At 40.0% G+C, this 22,522-nt stretch overlaps 2 protein-coding genes across 3 annotated transcripts; one reads left to right on the top strand and one right to left on the bottom strand.

Annotated features, from left to right (window-relative positions):
• Nucleotides 1–8,667: 8,667 nt before the first annotated feature.
• On the bottom strand, nt 8,668–14,479 carry LOC121815747 (isocitrate dehydrogenase [NAD] subunit gamma, mitochondrial-like). Its single transcript, XM_042227909.1, has 11 exons — nt 14,325–14,479; nt 13,476–13,573; nt 13,260–13,375; nt 13,055–13,115; nt 12,820–12,952; nt 10,793–10,926; nt 10,580–10,682; nt 10,346–10,492; nt 10,155–10,249; nt 9,974–10,034; nt 8,668–9,490 (listed from the first exon to the last, which is right to left on the bottom strand). Exons 1-11 carry the CDS (start codon nt 14,469–14,471, stop codon nt 9,389–9,391), a joined length of 1,197 nt encoding a protein of 398 aa, XP_042083843.1. The 5' UTR covers nt 14,472–14,479; the 3' UTR covers nt 8,668–9,388.
• Nucleotides 14,480–14,598: 119 nt separating this feature from the next.
• LOC102304817 (isocitrate dehydrogenase (NAD(+)) 3 non-catalytic subunit gamma) lies at nt 14,599–20,911 on the top strand. 2 transcript variants are annotated; one of them, XM_042227912.1, is made up of 13 exons: nt 14,599–14,731; nt 14,962–15,009; nt 15,249–15,260; nt 16,012–16,109; nt 16,210–16,325; nt 16,470–16,530; nt 16,633–16,765; nt 18,653–18,786; nt 18,897–18,999; nt 19,087–19,233; nt 19,330–19,424; nt 19,545–19,605; nt 20,089–20,911. In XM_042227912.1, the coding sequence occupies exons 1-13, from the start codon at nt 14,651–14,653 to the stop codon at nt 20,188–20,190; spliced, it is 1,191 nt and encodes a 396-aa protein (XP_042083846.1). In that variant the 5' UTR covers nt 14,599–14,650; the 3' UTR covers nt 20,191–20,911. The 2 variants fall into 2 exon arrangements, with proteins under 2 accessions (XP_042083846.1, XP_042083853.1); XM_042227919.1 differs by lacking the exon at nt 15,249–15,260.
• The last annotated feature ends 1,611 nt before the right edge of the window (nt 20,912–22,522 follow it).

The raw sequence follows: 22,522 nt of genomic DNA, 5'->3' as shown, positions 1-22,522 counted from the left end.
GAGCATTTCATTATAATAGCAGAATTTATAGCAAAGTGGGAGGCAAGCGCAGCTATTTACATACAAACGCAAACATTATTATATACGAGCGGACGTGTAGGAAGATTGTTCTCATCTCCTGTTACAGTCAATTAAACATTAAGTGTGTCAGTCACAATAGTGTTTGTGAGGTGTCGGGTTAGTGCCCTTTGCGGAGAGGCCCTCTTCACTGTTGGGGGTGTTTCTCTGTGTGGGAGCATGTGCATGTATCAACAGTCATGTGCACGTACATATATCTGTTTATTTAATGAATCCCTCTCGTGTGGTAAATGAGTCTTAACACCTGATCAGCCTCGGGGTGTCAGCCTGGCCAGTGGCGCTAATCTGATAGGTTAACTTTGTTAAGCTACACTAAACACACACGTTTGGTGACTTTGTGCTAAAGTTACTTGGGATTCATATTAATGAGGCCCGATGGTTCCAATGTGTGAGTGATTTCTATGGCACTGTGCCTTTAGGCACATGACCCCATAGTTCCCAGGAAGAGAGGAAAACGGGCTGTGGAAACCCAGCAGCAGTTTGACCACTCAGGTCATAAAAAAGATCTCTGTGTACTGGTTTTTTTGGCGTTTCTCTCCTGGGACAGAGATGGCACTCGAAGTAGTAACTCAGAGTAACTACATGAAACAAACTGTTCAGCTTGTTTAATCTGATGGCAAACACCTACAGAGCTGTGAACAAAATTTCCTCCCCTCCTCATCTTTTTTTTTTTGTAGGTTTAAGGGGAAATTACTTTTTCACTTAGGGTGAGGTAGGTTTGGAATTTTGTTACTTAAATGCTGCATTTTTTTTTGTTTACTCGTGTTGTCTGTGTCTAATATTAAAATTTGTTTGAGGATGTGTCTTTGCTCTTATTACTGCTTACTTTGGGTATCTGTGTTTGTAATGACAGGGTGATAAAAGGGCGGCGACTTTATCTCATCAACCAGTGAGATTAGATGAATAACACGTTTCAGTGTGTTCACTGTTCTTTCGACCACTTCTTCTGTGCTCTGATGATGCATTTTGAAGAAGTGAATACAATTTCTTTATTACTAAATTTTTAACTGAAGAATATTTAGAGACTAGAATATATTATAAGGGCACGAGACAAGGTCCTTAATAGGGAGTAAACCGTCTCTGGGTGGAGCCAGTTCTTCCGAGCTTCGTAGCAGATGTCCTGGGTGCACAAGGTCATATAGTTTAGAGTAACATAAACAGCACAGTCTGGGATCACATTTTATCTATCATGCAGGCTGTTAGCCTGAGTGATTTTAGACTTATTTATACAAACATCTTGATGCATGCACAATCATACAGGTAAGGAAATCCCAAAAAGTTGTTTCTGTTTATTTGGACATAACGCTACAAATACTTTAAGATTAAATACATCCTGATGTGTAGTCCTATGTCAAAATAACATCATAGATTTTAAATTACACATTTGTGGGCATGCATAGTGGTTAACGAGTGTGAACAAGGACGCAAAGGTATACGAAAGCAATATATTTAGTGTGCAGTCTTTGTGAGTCTGCTGTGCAGGGACTAGAGCTGATTTCTGTATTATATTTCAGTGGAACATGAGATGGTGATGGGAAGAGCTGACAGGGACTGAAAGGTGCCAGTGCATAGGCAACCTGATTGCCCCGACTTGCTACCATTGACTGTCACTCAACACTATAAAAATTAAATCCTGTGCCACTTGCTTGCAATGGTCACTGTGCACCTGACCTGCAAGACCCACTCTCCCTCTTTCTACAGGAGGAAGTGTCAGCACAATTGAGTGGAGCAGAGCAGAGCAGGAGCAAAGACCCACACACCGTGAAACACTGAGAGCAGCAGCACCGAGCTGAAATGAAACAGGTACACGTGGACAGTTAGACCTTTTTTGCAACACCAACTCTGACTCGTTAGTCCCAAAAGATTTGTTTTTGGGGGGGTTTTATGGATAACACTGCAAAACACCATATTTCTGAGACTTTCATCGGTACACTGGTTTTTGAGCATGACGACATGTCTTCAAGCCCAGAAAAACAACATATAGTCTTGTGAGCAATAGTAAAAACCAGATTTTTATTAGAGGCAATCTTAAAAAAAAAAAAACATTCGGGGGAGTTACATAAACACATAGCTCGTCAGAAGATTCTTTCCGTGATTTGATGTAATCGTTTAATGGTTAATAATTTCATTTTGGCAGGTTCACAAAGCGCAGAAGTGTTTGCTTTCTTGTACGAGCTGAAATGAGCCAGAACGCCTCACACTGAGCACCACGCGGACACAGCGTGACTTTGCATTGCTGGAGCGAGTGCAAGAGCTGAGGTGCACACACAAACTAAGCTGCTAGAACTCAAGCCTTTGGCTGAGTGTTTTATCAAGTAACAGCTTGCCGAAATTACAGCATGAGGTCATAATCTGTAAAAATCTGAAAAATGAAGCCATATGTAGAGAATATAGGCCATCAACAGTTGGTCTGTGCGCATTGTTTTTCTAAGATTATACAACCGGATGATGGGAAGCCACGGATAAGACAGCTGGGGGAATCTTTGAAGTGAGCAAATTAAGGGGCCAGGCAGGTATGCGTGCTTGAAGGCCTGCTGAAAGAAACTTCAAATAAGCAGCAGCAGGAGAATGTGAGAAAAAAGTAGTCTAAGAGTCTAACCTTCACCCTAACGGGTATCATTCTTCAGGAAATGAACACTACACTACAAGTTTATAGCAGACCTATTACAGGGTAAACAAGCTGCATGTCATGATACATGACTTCGTCTGTTATTCCATCTTCATTCTTTCATGATCCTCCCAGCTGTTCCACAACAAACCTTCAAACACAGGATAACATTTAGAAATAAAAGCAGAATTATTAGATATTTCAATATTATTGCTTGAACAACTAAGAAACACTTTGAGTGATAAAAACTATCAACAACACGAGGCTTTAGAACTGTGAAGTCTGAGACGCTTACAGCTTCATTCGCTTTGGATTTACCCAAAGACGGGTTGACTGGAGCTATTCAGAGGTGGCAAGATAAAAGAGTTGATGGAAGCGCAGTCAATTCTAGACTGTTTTCATATCTACTTCATCTCATGTGGTTTCGCAGCAGGTCACATCTAGTATGGTACTAATTAGCCTGCTCCTGAGGCCAGATCTGTTCTGGGTGCTAGTTAGGACTGTACTGCTTCTTTTCAGCCGATTCGCCAGCATCAGATCTTCCCTAAATTCACTCCTACAACCACGGATCAATACTCCTGACAGAGAAAACTAACTTCTTAAAAAACACTTTTTTCAGTATATATATTCAGGTCTTCTTTGTATTGACTCAACGTAAGAACAGTCAGACGCCACGCATTTGAGGTTTTTTTTGAGAGAACAGCATTGCCGGCCCCTTCAAATTTCATTTACGAACAGCAAGACGCAAGAATCCCACTGAGAAGTCACAGTGACGGCAGAAATATAATCAAAGTTGGGTTTTCTGGTGGATTTGCAGAAATCTGCTTTCATCAAGTCTTTCGAGATGCTTGAGTGGAGAGAGTAGAGCAGACATTCAAGGCAAAGGAGGGGGTCAAAACATATATAAATCAAGAAATGGTGAAATATATGAAAGACAGAAAAAGGGAGTGGCACAAGCAAAAAGCATGAGCCCTTCCTTTGACAGATGTATGATCTAGATAATCGCAGAAAGAACTTTGCTTTAAAACATGAATAATGGATAGAAAATTTGTCATTTTGGGGAGTTTTAGAGGGGTAGCATGACATATTTAGATTCTTAATAGCATGTATCTGGCAACAGGTGGGGGAAGAACAGTCATTGTGTGAACTGTAAGCTGAATTGCAGAACATGCATGAGATTTAGTAGAATACACGAGTGTCACTGGGAAATAGGGTTTGTTTTGGCAACCAGGAGAACAGACTTTTTATAAGCTGGTGAACACAGAGCTGGAGGGGGAGTTGTCAAAGTGCCAAGATGCTCCAGTTTCAGGGGAGCAGAGTTGTAATGACATAAGAGAAGTGTAATGTGGGTTGTCAAGCATGCAGCATGCTTGCCTTGATATAATGCAACTCTGGCAACACCCCCTGAACCCTGAGCAAGGGCACAGACGGTAAAACATTTAATAGCATCAGAGATTAGTAGAGTAATCAACAGAGTGAAAGAGACTAGAAAAGTGAGCGAACAGGAAACGCTGGCAAGAATGCCATGTATGTTTCATATGGAACAAATCGCACACCAGTACACAATCAATTACTGCTTCTCGTCTCTTTCTTGCTCCTCATCTGGCTGTTTTTTTCTCTGATACAAGACAACAAATCAATCTTGTCAAAAAAATGTATTTTTTTTTTTAAAAAGCAAGGAAAATAAGCCAGCAAATTTATTATGAACATAAAACCAAGCAGAAATGGCTCCCAGGCTCTCTGTGCTCACGTTTTGCCAAGTTTCTGGGAGTGGGGAAAGCAATGCGTGAGGTACAGGAAAAGTGCTCAAGACATCAGGATTCTATTCAGAAACAATGCAGAAAGTGCCCCATGCTGACACTTCTTCATGCAAAATGTAACCACAGTGTGCCTCTGAGGTCAGGTCACAAAACTGAGAGAAGGGCAGTGCACAGGGCTAAGATAGTGTAGCACGGGTGGAATTACTTTCTCTGGCTGGACCAAAGGTTACAGCGGTAATAAAAACATATGCAGATGTGCACACATAATCACATACATAAAATCAGATACTGATCATATCGGTATGCACATCCACTAGGACACAGCTATGCCTGGAGCCTTGATTTCCTCCCAGGGGATGAAACAAAAAGCATTATGGCTTACAAATTAGAAAGCCCTGCGGTTTCATAACATAAGCATGTGTGCTTTTCTTCAAATACTGTAAGTAACTATGGTTTGACTTTGAGCTCAGCGTAGTATCTGTTGTGTTTCAAGGGGAGTCAGGGTGGCCACCACAGTCAAAACTCCGGGAACTATGTTCAAGCACAATGTTGACCTCAAAGAGTCATCAAACTTTGTACAGATGCAAATTCATCAGGTAGGCTTAAATAGGATAAGGAGGAGAAACCACAGTCAGTGGAAAACACCTTATCAGAGCTGCAGCGATAAGAGTCATATGAGCTCACTCGGTGGCATTCTGCTGGTGTTAAAACCAACTGTGCAAAACGAATATATCAATTTTAAGCTCCTGATAAAAAGATAAGACCGACTCTAGTGATTTATCTGGCTCCTTTCATTTTGAAAGATAAAAGATGAAATTAACCAGCAAACTCCCTGATTATCAAACTGTATTCCTGCCCAGCAGGCATCACCCCAACTACCTATTCTTCATTTTCCTTTGATTACAGATGTGGCTAATAAAAATCACAGTGGAAGTCCCTGTGACAAGAAATCCAAGAGCGACCAAAACACACAAAAAGCCAGGCCAAAGAAACAGAGAATAGCTGACCTCTGACGTAGCTTAATGTAGCTAAGCCATAGCTGATGAGCGGGGAAAAAAAGTCCCATTAACAGAGAACAGACTAGACTAGATGCAGCTGTGCTCAGCAGTGGCTGATCCGAGGCAAGATGAATGATTACGATCACCTGCACTGCAAAGCGCAGTAGAGCTGACGTAACGTTTCATTGACTGCACATATATTTGTGTGCGTACCTTTGCTTCTGGAAGCGATAACCTAAGTAAGATAATGGGATACGTTAGGTAGGTATTAATATGGTTAAATTAAGATGCCAGAGAATTACTGTAAGTCAGTGTGTAAGCTGTGTATATGTGTGGACAGTGATGGGGGCACATTAAGGACTGTGGAAATGATCTGAAGCAAACTAGGGCACTATCATAGTCCACAGGCTAATGAGCTCACATGTTTTAGAGCCAACGTCATATCACATGGTTTAACTAAACTTTTCAGATTAACATGCATCTTAGAGAGGTGGATGAAAGATATTAAACAAGGATTTCAAACACAGATGTAAAGGAAATGAGGGGGGAGGACGAAGATAATTATAAGTTGGTTAACCGGGCAGCAGCAGGAGGTTTAGTGAATGATATCAAGATTAAACATGCCTGTATTAGCAAATTAGCAAAATTTCTCGCATTAGTGTGGCCGGCGATCTAGAAATGGATGGTGTGCACTCTCATTTCGTTTCCTAGCTTAGCAGGAAAACTGATTTGAATGCGAGTTAGATTACAACAAAGGTTACCATGAGCCACTTCACAGTAACACTGCTCTGCACAAAGCTATGCTGTTCAAAAGCACCAGAAACTCCATGCCCCTCAAGTTAATTTGGCACTTTTAAAAAATAGTTTTAAAAACAAAAACTTTGAGTTACACTGAAACAGATGTTTTAACCAATAAACAAGCACAAGCATACATGTGGAACATGTTAAGTATGAAAAATGATTTGAAATCTAATTGAAATCTTACCTTGCATGTGCTTCTGGTTGTACACAGAAATATTTCCAGCAGAGTTTTGAGATATTTGTACGTCAGCCTAAACCAGGGGTCAGCAACCTTTAGGACCCAAAGAGCCATTTGGAGCCGGTTCCCACGCAAAAGAAAACACTGGGAGCCGCAAATACTTTGTGACATCTAAAATGAAGACTGCATATATTGTTTTTTACCTTTATGCTTTGTGTGAACAACTAAGGTGTGTTGCCATGAAGTGGATAATTTCATTTGAATGTTCTCACTGAAACTATTTTGAGATCTGTAGATTTCTAACCAAGGACAACGTTTCAGCACAGAAAAGATTGTGTTGAATTTTCCAATTATTGAAAATTAAATTCCACGCACCTCAGACACTGATCACCATAAATCTGGGCATTAAAAAGTAACCATTTTGATGGCAAGATGATACTTTATGTAATATGGTTGCACCAGCCTTTTACGTGCAGCGTTTGCAGCAAAAAAACCTACAGTGTAGATTTTATACAGAGTTCCTACAAGGTCTGAATAGTAGCCCATAAAGGTCAAATGTCTGGTGGTTTATTTCAACATCTCTCTCACCCCTCACAACACCAGATCATTTGCTTAATGGCTTTGGCTCCAGTGGAGGCGCCGAGAGGAGCAGCTCAGGAGAGGTAATAAGACGGACAGTGTCTAGTATATCGACAGTGATGAGGAGTGACGGGAGATGTAGTGAGGTAAAAAGCCTGTTCCCCTGAGAGGAACAAGACCATTCAAAAAAACAGAAACAAAGAAACTAGTTCAAGGTAGGAAACCTCGCACAAAAAGTACAACATTTAAGAGTGAATCCAAGTAAAACGGAGCACATGTAAAGGTCTGTCCATCAGTTGTGTCCGTGGAACAGACAAAAATAAAGACGAAGCAAGAGATTTAAAGAGCCAACTGGCAGGAGTTAAACTACATGCAGCACATTTCACACACACTACACATCTTGATTCCCTGTGACAAGTAAATCTAAAAAAGGATGTGCCTCATCACAAAGGATTTTTCTCCTCAGTATGCAAATGTGCACACAGGGAGAACAGCTTGTAAGTTTCCCACAGAACTGCACAGATGATAAATTGTCTACTATCACTACACTGGGATGTGCGCCTATGACTGGAGGCCTTGCTGACGATAGTGAGCTAAACCACGATTGTTTGTATTCTGTAAGCAGCAGGCCGGTGCTGTGCTAGATCTGCTGCCTCACAGGACCGGACAGTGTCTCTCAAAGCTGTGTGAGCAGAGAATTTTAAATAACTAGATGAATCAGTGGCAAAGGGTTTGGTTCGACCACATGAAACTATAATAAATTGGTTTCTAACATTTTCAGGCAGTGTAAAGCCAAAATCCTTCACATTTTTCTAAGAAACACGTGGTCTAAGCCCAAGAACCTGCTTCCTAGAAATTACATAAAAAAGCACAAGAATTATCTTAATATTCCCATTTTTATCCAACAATCTTCCTGCCAGAGATTTTTGCATCCATGATTCCCCTACTGTGTTTACGCAATGCAGACAAAGAGCACACTGTGTGTTCTGCATATTGTCAAGACAGTGTATGTAATGAAGCACACATCCAAGCAGCTGTGAGTTTTTTGAGTGGCAGCTATAGAAAGTTGTGTTGCCACCTGGTGGCAACATGTAAAACAGCAACCTACCATCTAATTTTGAAGGTTAAGAAGTTGATGGAGCATGAAATTGTAAAACAAACAGAAAGATCAGCGAGCTTTTCTTACTTACTAATCTTTATCCCCAGCAAGAGGCCAGAACACAAAGCTTCAGAAGCACAGAGTCAAAGAAACAATGAGGCTTCCTCTTGAGCACATATCTGTACACTCAGTTGTCCATTTATGAGACACAGCTACTCAAAACAAATCCCGGTTATTAGAACAATCAGTATGACTTGTCAGCATAAAGCAGTGCAGTTCTATAGACTCACAAATTAAAGCCTGAGAAATTATCATTAAGGCATATTAAACATTTCCAGAACAGGTTCAACAAAAAAAAAAAAAAAAGAACTGTTAAAGAAACTATTTTAGTGGACAACCTTAATTTCAGCTAGGTGTATCTAACAATCTGGCAGCTTGCTCTCTCTGCATTTATATCCAATTAGTTTCTGGAGTGCATGTCAGCCACGTGCATCCTAATCCTTCGTAGTACTCAAAATACGTCTCAAATTTGCTGCGAATTCAAACCTCTCTTCAAAAGAAAGATGTTAAGACATATAATTACTTTATTGATTACATCTTATGCTCACACACATACAAACAAAATGAAACCATTCTTTTCATATCAGGCGTTATGAGCATTTTCTTGGACAGACCCAAAAACAACAGTATAATATTGTGATATCATCCCTAGACCAAAAAAAGCCATTATGGCACAAGCAGTAAAGTTCAGGTTTGACAGCAGTCACGCTCCTCTATAGTGTATCACCTCTTCAAAGTACAGTTGCTGTGATAAGAACATAAACGATGTAACAGGACATAATGGGCACTTTACATTTATATTAAGCATTAATGACATTTTGGTTATTTAAAGTCTGTGATGTAATCACACAGTGAAAAATAAATAATGGCTGCTGCAGAAGGTATAGTGGAAGATGCGTGCCTATACTTGTATATTTAAATATCTAAAGTAGGCCCTTTCATGTTTCATACGAATCTCTAAGGAGATTCATATTCAGCTGAATACGCTCCAGCAGTAAAACCGATGCTTGCAGGAGTGATAATGGAATTTTATCAAAACCCACCTTTTTAAACAGGTCATGTGAAACCTTGAAGTGAGAAAGCAGGCTCATTTGTATTGTGAACAGGTAAGTAAGCTGTGTGAAACGAGATGCTATGGAAACACGGACATCCTCTCTCAGAAGGTACACCTGTTTAAACTCAAACCACCTGATAAGAGCGTGGGTGCGTGAACCTTCCCGGTCATTCTTACAGCTCTGCCGTGAACTGTCCTTTACTCTGGATCACCCTCATGACGGACTGCACCACCTCTGATGTGGTTCCTTGACCCCCGAGATCTGCTGTGTGCAACTGCAAATAAAGAGAAAAAAAAATCATAAATAAGCTACAACAAACAAAAGAACAGGGTGCTAACAGATATGGTCCAAAATCCGTATTAAATTATTTAAGACCTTAACGTATGCTATGAAATCGTAGCACTGTGGATTGCATCTCATGCCGCATACTGTATTTGGATAGACGCTTTGTATTTTCTTTGTGCGTGCAAAGTGTAATCAGTTTCCCACAGTAACTAGTCCGATGCTGCACATGATCGGCAGATCAGGTTTTGGAATTTACTCAAGAAACAATCAGATCCCATAGAGTGTAGAGCTGCACAAGAGCTTTGTGAAAGGAAAAGGGACACAATGCTGCTTTGTGTGAATGTATTGTGATGCCTTCTAGGAAGCATGCCAGAATTGTCACTGCGGCCTTAAATCCTATGTCACGCAACAATGGCCTGTGAGCTTCATGGCAGCGCGATAGGTGAGGAACCCATCAGTGAGGAAGGCTCACCCTGGTTTCGTTCATTGTGGTGAGGACTGCATTCCGGATCAGACTTGCATAATCATTAAGGCTGGAGACACAAAGAAGAAAAAAATTATTTAAAGATAATACAGTCACACCAATACACACACACACACACACACACACAGAGAAAACCAATGAAGAAGAATTTTTATCCGGAAAAGCTTACTTAAGGTGGTCCAGCATCAGGCAGCTAGCTAGCAGCATGGCAGTTGGGTTTGCAATGTTTTTTTCTGCAATACTTTTTCCTGTGTTTCTTGTGGCCTGAAACACCAGACAGACATGACTCATACATTTTCCATCCTTCAAATTTCTGAGAGAACGGTGTCCTACAAACCTATTCAAGCCTCCAACACTCACCGTTTCAAAGACAGCATAGTCACGACCATAATTGGCCCCAGGCACGAGGCCAGGTCCTCCCACCAGCCCTGCGCACACGTTGCTCACCACATTCCCGTACAGATTGGGCATGACCATCACATCAAACTGCTGTGGTTTGGACACGAGCTAAACGACACAAATGGAGTTTAGTAAAACAAATAAAATCAGAAGAAGAACATTCCCTGGATTCCCTAAAATGTCATCATCTGTTACCTGCATTGTGGTATTGTCCACAATCATGCTGTCGAATGTGATGTCTGGATAACCCGAGGCCACTTCTCTGCAGCACTGCAGGAACAAGCCATCACCGAGCTTCCTGTTGAAACAGAAGTGCCACACTCAGCATATCCAGGACTAAGAAACTCACCGTAGTAAACAAAAGGCCAGACGTGTTTGACAGGATACGTTTCCCAAAAGGTAACTTACATGATGTTAGCTTTGTGTACAGCAGTGACCCTGCGGCGACCTCTCTCCCTGGCCAGTTTGAAGGCATAATCAGCAATCCTGATGGAATTATTCCTGGTGATAATCTTTAGACTCTCCACTACCCCGGATACACTCTGGAAGTAGGACAAGAAGACAACAACAAATGAAATACAGTGACATGAGTTTAAACTTTACTAGAAAGATCAATAAGACTGTAGTGGGAATAAAGTGTCGTCTGTAAGACTACGCGTAATACTACATAAAGTAAAACTTCTGTCTACAAGGTAACACTAAACATTCAAAAATGATTAAGTGCAACAAACACAGAACAAAATTAGCAGTAAATAAAAAATAATCATTTTAATTAGTACTAAGTGGTTAATAATGTAACAATACGTTTCTGTACAAATTCTAAAACAGCAGCTATAACTGTATTGTGTAAGCAAACATGGCTCAACAACTACAGTTACTGTGCTCAGAAGTTTATATACATTCATCATAGAGAATAAATGTAACAGAATGATTTCTTTGAACTGTTCTGTTTTCCCAGGGTGGAATGATTGCATAGCATCCATCTTTAATGACTTAAAAAAATAAGGATTGGGTGCACAGGTTTTTATTTAGTTTCTCTGATTTACATACGGCCAGAACATAAATATGGGCACAAATATAAACATATACTTACTTAAATCTTTTAATAAGTGGTGCTGAATCTTCTTCAGTGCCTTTTAACTCGACAAGGTCAAGGAGTATCAACTTCTTTTTAGTCATTATGATTGACTACTGGTTCTTTCTCTTTACCAGTGCAAAAATGATTTGTCTAAGAGCACTCATTGGACTGATCAGTACTCTGAAAAAACTCACTGAAGATCTAAGAATGAAAACTGTAAATTTACACAAGGTGTGAAGATCTCTCTGAAGAATTTTAAACAACAGCAGATTCCAGGATCCTCAGTTCAAACAACTGTGCATGAGTACAAGTTATTCAGAGATGTCATCACTTCCACCAAGATCTGGAGGAAGACCCAAACCGTCACCCACAGGTGAGAGGAAACTGTTCAGGTACAACCACCAAGGCTCAAGCCTAACATGAACCTGAAACAGACAAATAACTAAGGGACAAATAAACAAATAATGGACTATGTTAGAGCCTGAATGTATACCTTTGACCATGTGTGCATTAGAGAAACTGAAATAAATTTGGACTTGTGCACCCAATTCCTTCTTTTTAAGTCATTAAAGATGTATGCTGTATAATCATTCCACCTTGAAAAAAAAAACAAACAACACTTCGAAAGCCCAAAATGACAACATTCACAGTGTAAACCTCTGAGCACAGTGGTAGCTTCATGCACAGCAGGTACACATCCCGGCACACCAATGCCCATTTTAGTCTGCTGTAGATTTGGATCTACAGCAGACTACAGGCTCAGGGGGTTGGGAAGCGTATCTGTAACCAGAAGGTCGCCGGTTCGATCCCCGGGCTCTCTGTCCTGGTCGTTGTGTCCTTGGGCAAGACACTTTACCCTACCGCCTACTGGTGTTGGCCAGAGGGGCCGATGGCGCGATATGGCAGCCTCGCTTCTGTCAGTCTGCCCCAGGGCAGCTGTGGCTACAACCTGTAGCTGCCTCCACCAGTGTGTGAATGTGAGAGTGAATGAATAGTGGCATTGTAAAGCGCTTTGGGTGCCTTGAAAAGCGCTATATAAATCCAATCCATTATTATTATTATTATTATTATTAATTTAGCAGGATTTTCATGTTTCTTTGCAGCCCAGAAGTCTTATTTAGTTTCAGATAATCGTATTTTATCTGTTGCATTCTGAAGTCAATATTGTCTATATTAAATTCTATCATATGACCAAATCAAAAGATTTTGCACAGTTATTTTGATTTGGAAAATTAATGATGCATAGATGGCACCCAATTCCCTTTTCTAAAAAGAGACAGATAAGAAGTGTTTAAGGGACCATAAACATGTTTTTCAGCAGACAGTAGTATTGATTGTTTTTCCTCTTGCGTCTGACCTCATGCTCCAGACTGCTGTACTCTCCCTCTGTGTTCTCCCTGATGATCACGATGTCAATGTTCTTGTGGCGAGTCTGGACCCCGGGGAGGGACTGACAGTGCATCACATTGGCGTACAGGTCCAAACTCGTGCTGGTAGTCCACACAAAAGACCAAATTACGTAAGAAATGAGAGCTATTTCACACAAAAAAATGACCCTAATCTAGGAAACTAAAGATTTCATCTAAACTTACCGCAGCACATTATTTCTGGATTTGACAGACGCTGGCAGGGTATGTTTGGTTTCTATGTTACCTATTAAAGAGGTAAGCAATTACACAGTTACTTTAGTTCAACTGTCTTATTAAAAATTATACTCTACTTACAGCTATGTTCTGTTTTTCATGCTTTCATACGTTGATCGAAAAAAAAAAAAAAAAAAAGAAGCTGTTTGCTTACCCTTCAGGGCAACTCCATTTCGCCGGATGGCAGTGATGGCATTATTCATGTCATCATCGGTCTCCAAAGCGGAGTTGACATTCACCATCTCAAAATCAACTGGCACACAGGTGAACCTGCAGCACAATGTTCACAAACCACACAATGGATTCAATTCTTATGTGACTGTAGATGACATGTAATCACTCAACAGGACTGAGATTCAATCTAACCAACCTGAAAACTTCTCTGACATGATTGAGAAGCTCTGGACCAATCCCATCACCAGGTATGAGGGTCACAGTGTGCCTGCCTCCATACTTTGCTGGAGGGGGCTAGAAGATTGTTAAATGCCAAAGGATCAACTTCAATAAATAGAGAAAATTGAAGGTTTGGCACCTTTTAAAGACAGATCATCCACTACAGTAAACATATGTTATGAAAAAAAAAGTTTACCTTTCTAAGTCTACAAATAATCTCATGAAAATAAGGTACACAGTGAATTTGATAGTTTTTGGTATCTGGTGTCTGCTTATGTCCACATTACCAATGACATAATAACAAATAGATATGGTGTAGTAATGTTCACTGTGGTGGGTTGACAATATCATGCAATACTTTAATACACAGAAGCAGTAGGAATTCTGAAGTCAAAAGAAAAGAATAATAGTAATAGTAGTAGTAGTATTAATAGCAGTAGGAATTGCTGAAAATGCTGACAATGGACACAGCTTACAAATCACTGGCCAAAAATCAACCAGCACATGTCCAGAGCACCAAGTAAGCATGTTTGAGAGATTATTCTCAGGCAGTTAATAGTGTTTTTAGGTTTGACAAATATTTAAATAGATTTGATGATGTCATTACTGTGTTTATTATTGTGACTCAAGATGGTTAGAAATTCCAGTTGAAATTGATGGTAACAAAATTTCCATGCATCCATGCAACATGATGTTTAAAAACTGTTATATTATTTTGATCGTGCTAGTGTTTTTTTCTATATCATAACCCCGTTATAGAAAATATTCTCGTTTAAGAAATGATGCAGTGAATTGCAGTGAACCGTGTCACGAGTCAGCTACTTACAATGTTTTCTCCCTGTTGTTGAAGGTGAACAGAGGAAAGCAGAAGGACAAGAGTCAGTTTGATGTTTAGAAGAACAGGTTTGGTCCAAATAGTGGCAAACAGAGTAGTGTCATAACCTTCACCCCACAACAAAGTGGAAAAACACATACACACACACACAAGATTCTAAAAATTATTTTTATTGTTTTGTTTTTTTTTACTCAAATTCTTACAATATACATCACACTTAAGAAATAATAAAATAAATAAAAAAAGGAACAGTCTTTCTGTCACATCGGCACATCTGCTCCTCTTATTAAACACGCGACCAGCGCTGCAAAATCAAGATGGCTGCCCACAGTGCCGTACTCTCCGCGTCCAAAATAATGAATCCTTTCTGGGTTGGACGCCTTGGAAACACTGCTAAAGTAAGACAAGACACGCAGCCCTTGCTCTTTCGCTTGTGAATGGTGTTGCGTGGCTCTAATTTAAACTCCGTTATAATTTTTTTAACACAAGGTCATGCTGTTAACATCATTTGATTAGCAAAGCTAGCGGGCTTTTCCACATCTGTGGGTTGGTCACAGGTTTTACGGCATCCGTACACGGGATCCATTTAAAAACACGCTCTAAATCATTTGCACTTTGTATTTTCCAGGTATTTGGAACAACTTTGATCAGACACCGGAATAAGACCTCGCTTACTGTGAGTGAGTCAGATCGGTACATGGGATTGTTGTCAGTTTCCGGGCTGTTTTGCATTGGAAGTTGTCTTTTTCAGTGTAACTTGGGAATTGTGTGTGTGTGTATATGTGTTTTTCCACTTTGTTGTGGGGTGAAGGTTATGACACTACTCTGTTTGCCACTATTTGGACCAAACCTGTTCTTCTAAACATCAAACTGACTCTTGTCCTTCTGCTTTCCTCTGTTCACCTTCAACAACAGGGAGAAAACATTGTAAGTAGCTGACTCGTGACACGGTTCACTGCAATTCACTGCATCATTTCTTAAACGAGAATATTTTCTATAACGGGGTTATGATATAGAAAAAAACACTAGCACGATCAAAATAATATAACAGTTTTTAAACATCATGTTGCATGGATGCATGGAAATTTTGTTACCATCAATTTCAACTGGAATTTCTAACCATCTTGAGTCACAATAATAAACACAGTAATGACATCATCAAATCTATTTAAATATTTGTCAAACCTAAAAACACTATTAACTGCCTGAGAATAATCTCTCAAACATGCTTACTTGGTGCTCTGGACATGTGCTGGTTGATTTTTGGCCAGTGATTTGTAAGCTGTGTCCATTGTCAGCATTTTCAGCAATTCCTACTGCTATTAATACTACTACTACTATTACTATTATTCTTTTCTTTTGACTTCAGAATTCCTACTGCTTCTGTGTATTAAAGTATTGCATGATATTGTCAACCCACCACAGTGAACATTACTACACCATATCTATTTGTTATTATGTCATTGGTAATGTGGACATAAGCAGACACCAGATACCAAAAACTATCAAATTCACTGTGTACCTTATTTTCATGAGATTATTTGTAGACTTAGAAAGGTAAACTTTTTTTTTCATAACATATGTTTACTGTAGTGGATGATCTGTCTTTAAAAGGTGCCAAACCTTCAATTTTCTCTATTTATTGAAGTTGATCCTTTGGCATTTAACAATCTTCTAGCCCCCTCCAGCAAAGTATGGAGGCAGGCACACTGTGACCCTCATACCTGGTGATGGGATTGGTCCAGAGCTTCTCAATCATGTCAGAGAAGTTTTCAGGTTGGTTAGATTGAATCTCAGTCCTGTTGAGTGATTACATGTCATCTACAGTCACATAAGAATTGAATCCATTGTGTGGTTTGTGAACATTGTGCTGCAGGTTCACCTGTGTGCCAGTTGATTTTGAGATGGTGAATGTCAACTCCGCTTTGGAGACCGATGATGACATGAATAATGCCATCACTGCCATCCGGCGAAATGGAGTTGCCCTGAAGGGTAAGCAAACAGCTTCTTTTTTTTTTTTTTTTTTTCGATCAACGTATGAAAGCATGAAAAACAGAACATAGCTGTAAGTAGAGTATAATTTTTAATAAGACAGTTGAACTAAAGTAACTGTGTAATTGCTTACCTCTTTAATAGGTAACATAGAAACCAAACATACCCTGCCAGCGTCTGTCAAATCCAGAAATAATGTGCTGCGGTAAGTTTAGATGAAATCTTTAGTTTCCTAGATTAGGGTCATTTTTTTGTGTGAAATAGCTCTCATTTCTTACGTAATTTGGTCTTTTGTGTGGACTACCAGCACGAGTTTGGACCTGTACGCCAATGTGATGCACTGTCAGTCCCTCCCCGGGGTCCAGACTCGCCACAAGAACATTGACATCGTGATCATCAGGGAGAACACAGAGGGAGAGTACAGCAGTCTGGAGCATGAGGTCAGACGCAAGAGGAAAAACAATCAATACTACTGTCTGCTGAAAAACATGTTTATGGTCCCTTAAACACTTCTTATCTGTCTCTTTTTAGAAAAGGGAATTGGGTGCCATCTATGCATCATTAATTTTCCAAATCAAAATAACTGTGCAAAATCTTTTGATTTGGTCATATGATAGAATTTAATATAGACAATATTGACTTCAGAATGCAACAGATAAAATACGATTATCTGAAACTAAATAAGACTTCTGGGCTGCAAAGAAACATGAAAATCCTGCATTATAATAATAATAATAATAATAATAATAATAATGGATTGGATTTATATAGCGCTTTTCAAGGCACCCAAAGCGCTTTACAATGCCACTATTCATTCACTCTCACATTCACACACTGGTGGAGGCAGCTACGGTTGTAGCCACAGCTGCCCTGGGGCAGACTGACAGAAGCGAGGCTGCCATATCGCGCCATCGGCCCCTCTGGCCAACACCAGTAGGCGGTAGGGTAAAGTGTCTTGCCCAAGGACACAACGACCAGGACAGAGAGCCCGGGGATCGAACCGGCGACCTTCCGGTTACAGATACGCTTCCCAACCCCCTGAGCCTGTAGTCTGCTGTAGATCCAAATCTACAGCAGACTAAAATGGGCATTGGTGTGCCGGGATGTGTACCTGCTGTGCATGAAGCTACCACTGTGCTCAGAGGTTTACACTGTGAATGTTGTCATTTTGGGCTTTCGAAGTGTTGTTTGTTTTTTTTTTCAAGGTGGAATGATTATACAGCATACATCTTTAATGACTTAAAAAGAAGGAATTGGGTGCACAAGTCCAAATTTATTTCAGTTTCTCTAATGCACACATGGTCAAAGGTATACATTCAGGCTCTAACATAGTCCATTATTTGTTTATTTGTCCCTTAGTTATTTGTCTGTTTCAGGTTCATGTTAGGCTTGAGCCTTGGTGGTTGTACCTGAACAGTTTCCTCTCACCTGTGGGTGACGGTTTGGGTCTTCCTCCAGATCTTGGTGGAAGTGATGACATCTCTGAATAACTTGTACTCATGCACAGTTGTTTGAACTGGAATCTGCTGTTGTTTAAAATTCTTCAGAGAGATCTTCACACCTTGTGTAAATTTACAGTTTTCATTCTTAGATCTTCAGTGAGTTTTTTCAGAGTACTGATCAGTCCAATGAGTGCTCTCAGACAAATCATTTTTGCACTGGTAAAGAGAAAGAACCAGTAGTCAATCATAATGACTAAAAAGAAGTTGATACTCCTTGACCTTGTCGAGTTAAAAGGCACTGAAGAAGATTCAGCACCACTTATTAAAAGATTTAAGTAAGTATATGTTTATATTTGTGCCCATATTTATGTTCTGGCCGTATGTAAATCAGAGAAACTAAATAAAAACCTGTGCACCCAATCCTTATTTTTTAAGTCATTAAAGATGGATGCTATGCAATCATTCCACCCTGGGAAAACAGAACAGTTCAAAGAAATCATTCTGTTACATTTATTCTCTATGATGAATGTATATAAACTTCTGAGCACAGTAACTGTAGTTGTTGAGCCATGTTTGCTTACACAATACAGTTATAGCTGCTGTTTTAGAATTTGTACAGAAACGTATTGTTACATTATTAACCACTTAGTACTAATTAAAATGATTATTTTTTATTTACTGCTAATTTTGTTCTGTGTTTGTTGCACTTAATCATTTTTGAATGTTTAGTGTTACCTTGTAGACAGAAGTTTTACTTTATGTAGTATTACGCGTAGTCTTACAGACGACACTTTATTCCCACTACAGTCTTATTGATCTTTCTAGTAAAGTTTAAACTCATGTCACTGTATTTCATTTGTTGTTGTCTTCTTGTCCTACTTCCAGAGTGTATCCGGGGTAGTGGAGAGTCTAAAGATTATCACCAGGAATAATTCCATCAGGATTGCTGATTATGCCTTCAAACTGGCCAGGGAGAGAGGTCGCCGCAGGGTCACTGCTGTACACAAAGCTAACATCATGTAAGTTACCTTTTGGGAAACGTATCCTGTCAAACACGTCTGGCCTTTTGTTTACTACGGTGAGTTTCTTAGTCCTGGATATGCTGAGTGTGGCACTTCTGTTTCAACAGGAAGCTCGGTGATGGCTTGTTCCTGCAGTGCTGCAGAGAAGTGGCCTCGGGTTATCCAGACATCACATTCGACAGCATGATTGTGGACAATACCACAATGCAGGTAACAGATGATGACATTTTAGGGAATCCAGGGAATGTTCTTCTTCTGATTTTATTTGTTTTACTAAACTCCATTTGTGTCGTTTAGCTCGTGTCCAAACCACAGCAGTTTGATGTGATGGTCATGCCCAATCTGTACGGGAATGTGGTGAGCAACGTGTGCGCAGGGCTGGTGGGAGGACCTGGCCTCGTGCCTGGGGCCAATTATGGTCGTGACTATGCTGTCTTTGAAACGGTGAGTGTTGGAGGCTTGAATAGGTTTGTAGGACACCGTTCTCTCAGAAATTTGAAGGATGGAAAATGTATGAGTCATGTCTGTCTGGTGTTTCAGGCCACAAGAAACACAGGAAAAAGTATTGCAGAAAAAAACATTGCAAACCCAACTGCCATGCTGCTAGCTAGCTGCCTGATGCTGGACCACCTTAAGTAAGCTTTTCCGGATAAAAATTCTTCTTCATTGGTTTTCTCTGTGTGTGTGTGTGTGTGTGTGTGTATTGGTGTGACTGTATTATCTTTAAATAATTTTTTTCTTCTTTGTGTCTCCAGCCTTAATGATTATGCAAGTCTGATCCGGAATGCAGTCCTCACCACAATGAACGAAACCAGGGTGAGCCTTCCTCACTGATGGGTTCCTCACCTATCGCGCTGCCATGAAGCTCACAGGCCATTGTTGCGTGACATAGGATTTAAGGCCGCAGTGACAATTCTGGCATGCTTCCTAGAAGGCATCACAATACATTCACACAAAGCAGCATTGTGTCCCTTTTCCTTTCACAAAGCTCTTGTGCAGCTCTACACTCTATGGGATCTGATTGTTTCTTGAGTAAATTCCAAAACCTGATCTGCCGATCATGTGCAGCATCGGACTAGTTACTGTGGGAAACTGATTACACTTTGCACGCACAAAGAAAATACAAAGCGTCTATCCAAATACAGTATGCGGCATGAGATGCAATCCACAGTGCTACGATTTCATAGCATACGTTAAGGTCTTAAATAATTTAATACGGATTTTGGACCATATCTGTTAGCACCCTGTTCTTTTGTTTGTTGTAGCTTATTTATGATTTTTTTTTCTCTTTATTTGCAGTTGCACACAGCAGATCTCGGGGGTCAAGGAACCACATCAGAGGTGGTGCAGTCCGTCATGAGGGTGATCCAGAGTAAAGGACAGTTCACGGCAGAGCTGTAAGAATGACCGGGAAGGTTCACGCACCCACGCTCTTATCAGGTGGTTTGAGTTTAAACAGGTGTACCTTCTGAGAGAGGATGTCCGTGTTTCCATAGCATCTCGTTTCACACAGCTTACTTACCTGTTCACAATACAAATGAGCCTGCTTTCTCACTTCAAGGTTTCACATGACCTGTTTAAAAAGGTGGGTTTTGATAAAATTCCATTATCACTCCTGCAAGCATCGGTTTTACTGCTGGAGCTTATTCAGCTGAATATGAATCTCCTTAGAGATTCGTATGAAACATGAAAGGGCCTACTTTAGATATTTAAATATACAAGTATAGGCACGCATCTTCCACTATACCTTCTGCAGCAGCCATTATTTATTTTTCACTGTGTGATTACATCACAGACTTTAAATAACCAAAATGTCATTAATGCTTAATATAAATGTAAAGTGCCCATTATGTCCTGTTACATCGTTTATGTTCTTATCACAGCAACTGTACTTTGAAGAGGTGATACACTATAGAGGAGCGTGACTGCTGTCAAACCTGAACTTTACTGCTTGTGCCATAATGGCTTTTTTTGGTCTAGGGATGATATCACAATATTATACTGTTGTTTTTGGGTCTGTCCAAGAAAATGCTCATAACGCCTGATATGAAAAGAATGGTTTCATTTTGTTTGTATGTGTGTGAGCATAAGATGTAATCAATAAAGTAATTATATGTCTTAACATCTTTCTTTTGAAGAGAGGTTTGAATTCGCAGCAAATTTGAGACGTATTTTGAGTACTACGAAGGATTAGGATGCACGTGGCTGACATGCACTCCAGAAACTAATTGGATATAAATGCAGAGAGAGCAAGCTGCCAGATTGTTAGATACACCTAGCTGAAATTAAGGTTGTCCACTAAAATAGTTTCTTTAACAGTTCTTTTTTTTTTTTTTTTTTTTTGAACCTGTTCTGGAAATGTTTAATATGCCTTAATGATAATTTCTCAGGCTTTAATTTGTGAGTCTGTAGAACTGCACTGCTTTATGCTGACAAGTCATACTGATTGTTCTAATAACCGGGATTTGTTTTGAGTAGCTGTGTCTCATAAATGGACAACTGAGTGTACAGATATGTGCTCAAGAGGAAGCCTCATTGTTTCTTTGACTCTGTGCTTCTGAAGCTTTGTGTTCTGGCCTCTTGCTGGGGATAAAGATTAGTAAGTAAGAAAAGCTCGCTGATCTTTCTGTTTGTTTTACAATTTCATGCTCCATCAACTTCTTAACCTTCAAAATTAGATGGTAGGTTGCTGTTTTACATGTTGCCACCAGGTGGCAACACAACTTTCTATAGCTGCCACTCAAAAAACTCACAGCTGCTTGGATGTGTGCTTCATTACATACACTGTCTTGACAATATGCAGAACACACAGTGTGCTCTTTGTCTGCATTGCGTAAACACAGTAGGGGAATCATGGATGCAAAAATCTCTGGCAGGAAGATTGTTGGATAAAAATGGGAATATTAAGATAATTCTTGTGCTTTTTTATGTAATTTCTAGGAAGCAGGTTCTTGGGCTTAGACCACGTGTTTCTTAGAAAAATGTGAAGGATTTTGGCTTTACACTGCCTGAAAATGTTAGAAACCAATTTATTATAGTTTCATGTGGTCGAACCAAACCCTTTGCCACTGATTCATCTAGTTATTTAAAATTCTCTGCTCACACAGCTTTGAGAGACACTGTCCGGTCCTGTGAGGCAGCAGATCTAGCACAGCACCGGCCTGCTGCTTACAGAATACAAACAATCGTGGTTTAGCTCACTATCGTCAGCAAGGCCTCCAGTCATAGGCGCACATCCCAGTGTAGTGATAGTAGACAATTTATCATCTGTGCAGTTCTGTGGGAAACTTACAAGCTGTTCTCCCTGTGTGCACATTTGCATACTGAGGAGAAAAATCCTTTGTGATGAGGCACATCCTTTTTTAGATTTACTTGTCACAGGGAATCAAGATGTGTAGTGTGTGAAATGTGCTGCATGTAGTTTAACTCCTGCCAGTTGGCTCTTTAAATCTCTTGCTTCGTCTTTATTTTTGTCTGTTCCACGGACACAACTGATGGACAGACCTTTACATGTGCTCCGTTTTACTTGGATTCACTCTTAAATGTTGTACTTTTTGTGCGAGGTTTCCTACCTTGAACTAGTTTCTTTGTTTCTGTTTTTTTGAATGGTCTTGTTCCTCTCAGGGGAACAGGCTTTTTACCTCACTACATCTCCCGTCACTCCTCATCACTGTCGATATACTAGACACTGTCCGTCTTATTACCTCTCCTGAGCTGCTCCTCTCGGCGCCTC

This window comes from Haplochromis burtoni, unplaced genomic scaffold (assembly GCF_018398535.1).
Source record: "Haplochromis burtoni strain Fernald_Lab_line unplaced genomic scaffold, NCSU_Asbu1 Contig_9, whole genome shotgun sequence".
Classification (NCBI taxonomy): domain Eukaryota; kingdom Metazoa; phylum Chordata; class Actinopteri; order Cichliformes; family Cichlidae; genus Haplochromis; species Haplochromis burtoni.
Note: the sequence above shows the minus strand (reverse complement) of the source record. Positions and strands in the feature narration are given on the sequence as shown.

Excerpts from the sequence above, each read along its gene's own strand:
- LOC102304817 (XM_042227912.1), top strand. The coding sequence starts at position 14,651 with ATGGCTGCCCACAGTGCCGTACTCTCCGCGTCCAAAATAATGAATCCT. Across the intron at positions 14,732-14,961 it reads GCCTTGGAAACACTGCTAAA|GTATTTGGAACAACTTTGAT; the intron begins GTAAGACAAGAC and ends TGTATTTTCCAG. Across the intron at positions 19,234-19,329 it reads ACTATGCTGTCTTTGAAACG|GCCACAAGAAACACAGGAAA; the intron begins GTGAGTGTTGGA and ends CTGGTGTTTCAG.
- LOC121815747 (XM_042227909.1), bottom strand. The coding sequence starts at position 14,471 with ATGTGTTTTTCCACTTTGTTGTGGGGTGAAGGTTATGACACTACTCTG. Across the intron at positions 10,927-12,819 it reads ACAGCAGTCTGGAGCATGAG|AGTGTATCCGGGGTAGTGGA; the intron begins GTCAGACGCAAG and ends TCCTACTTCCAG. Across the intron at positions 9,491-9,973 it reads CCACAATGAACGAAACCAGG|TTGCACACAGCAGATCTCGG; the intron begins GTGAGCCTTCCT and ends CTTTATTTGCAG.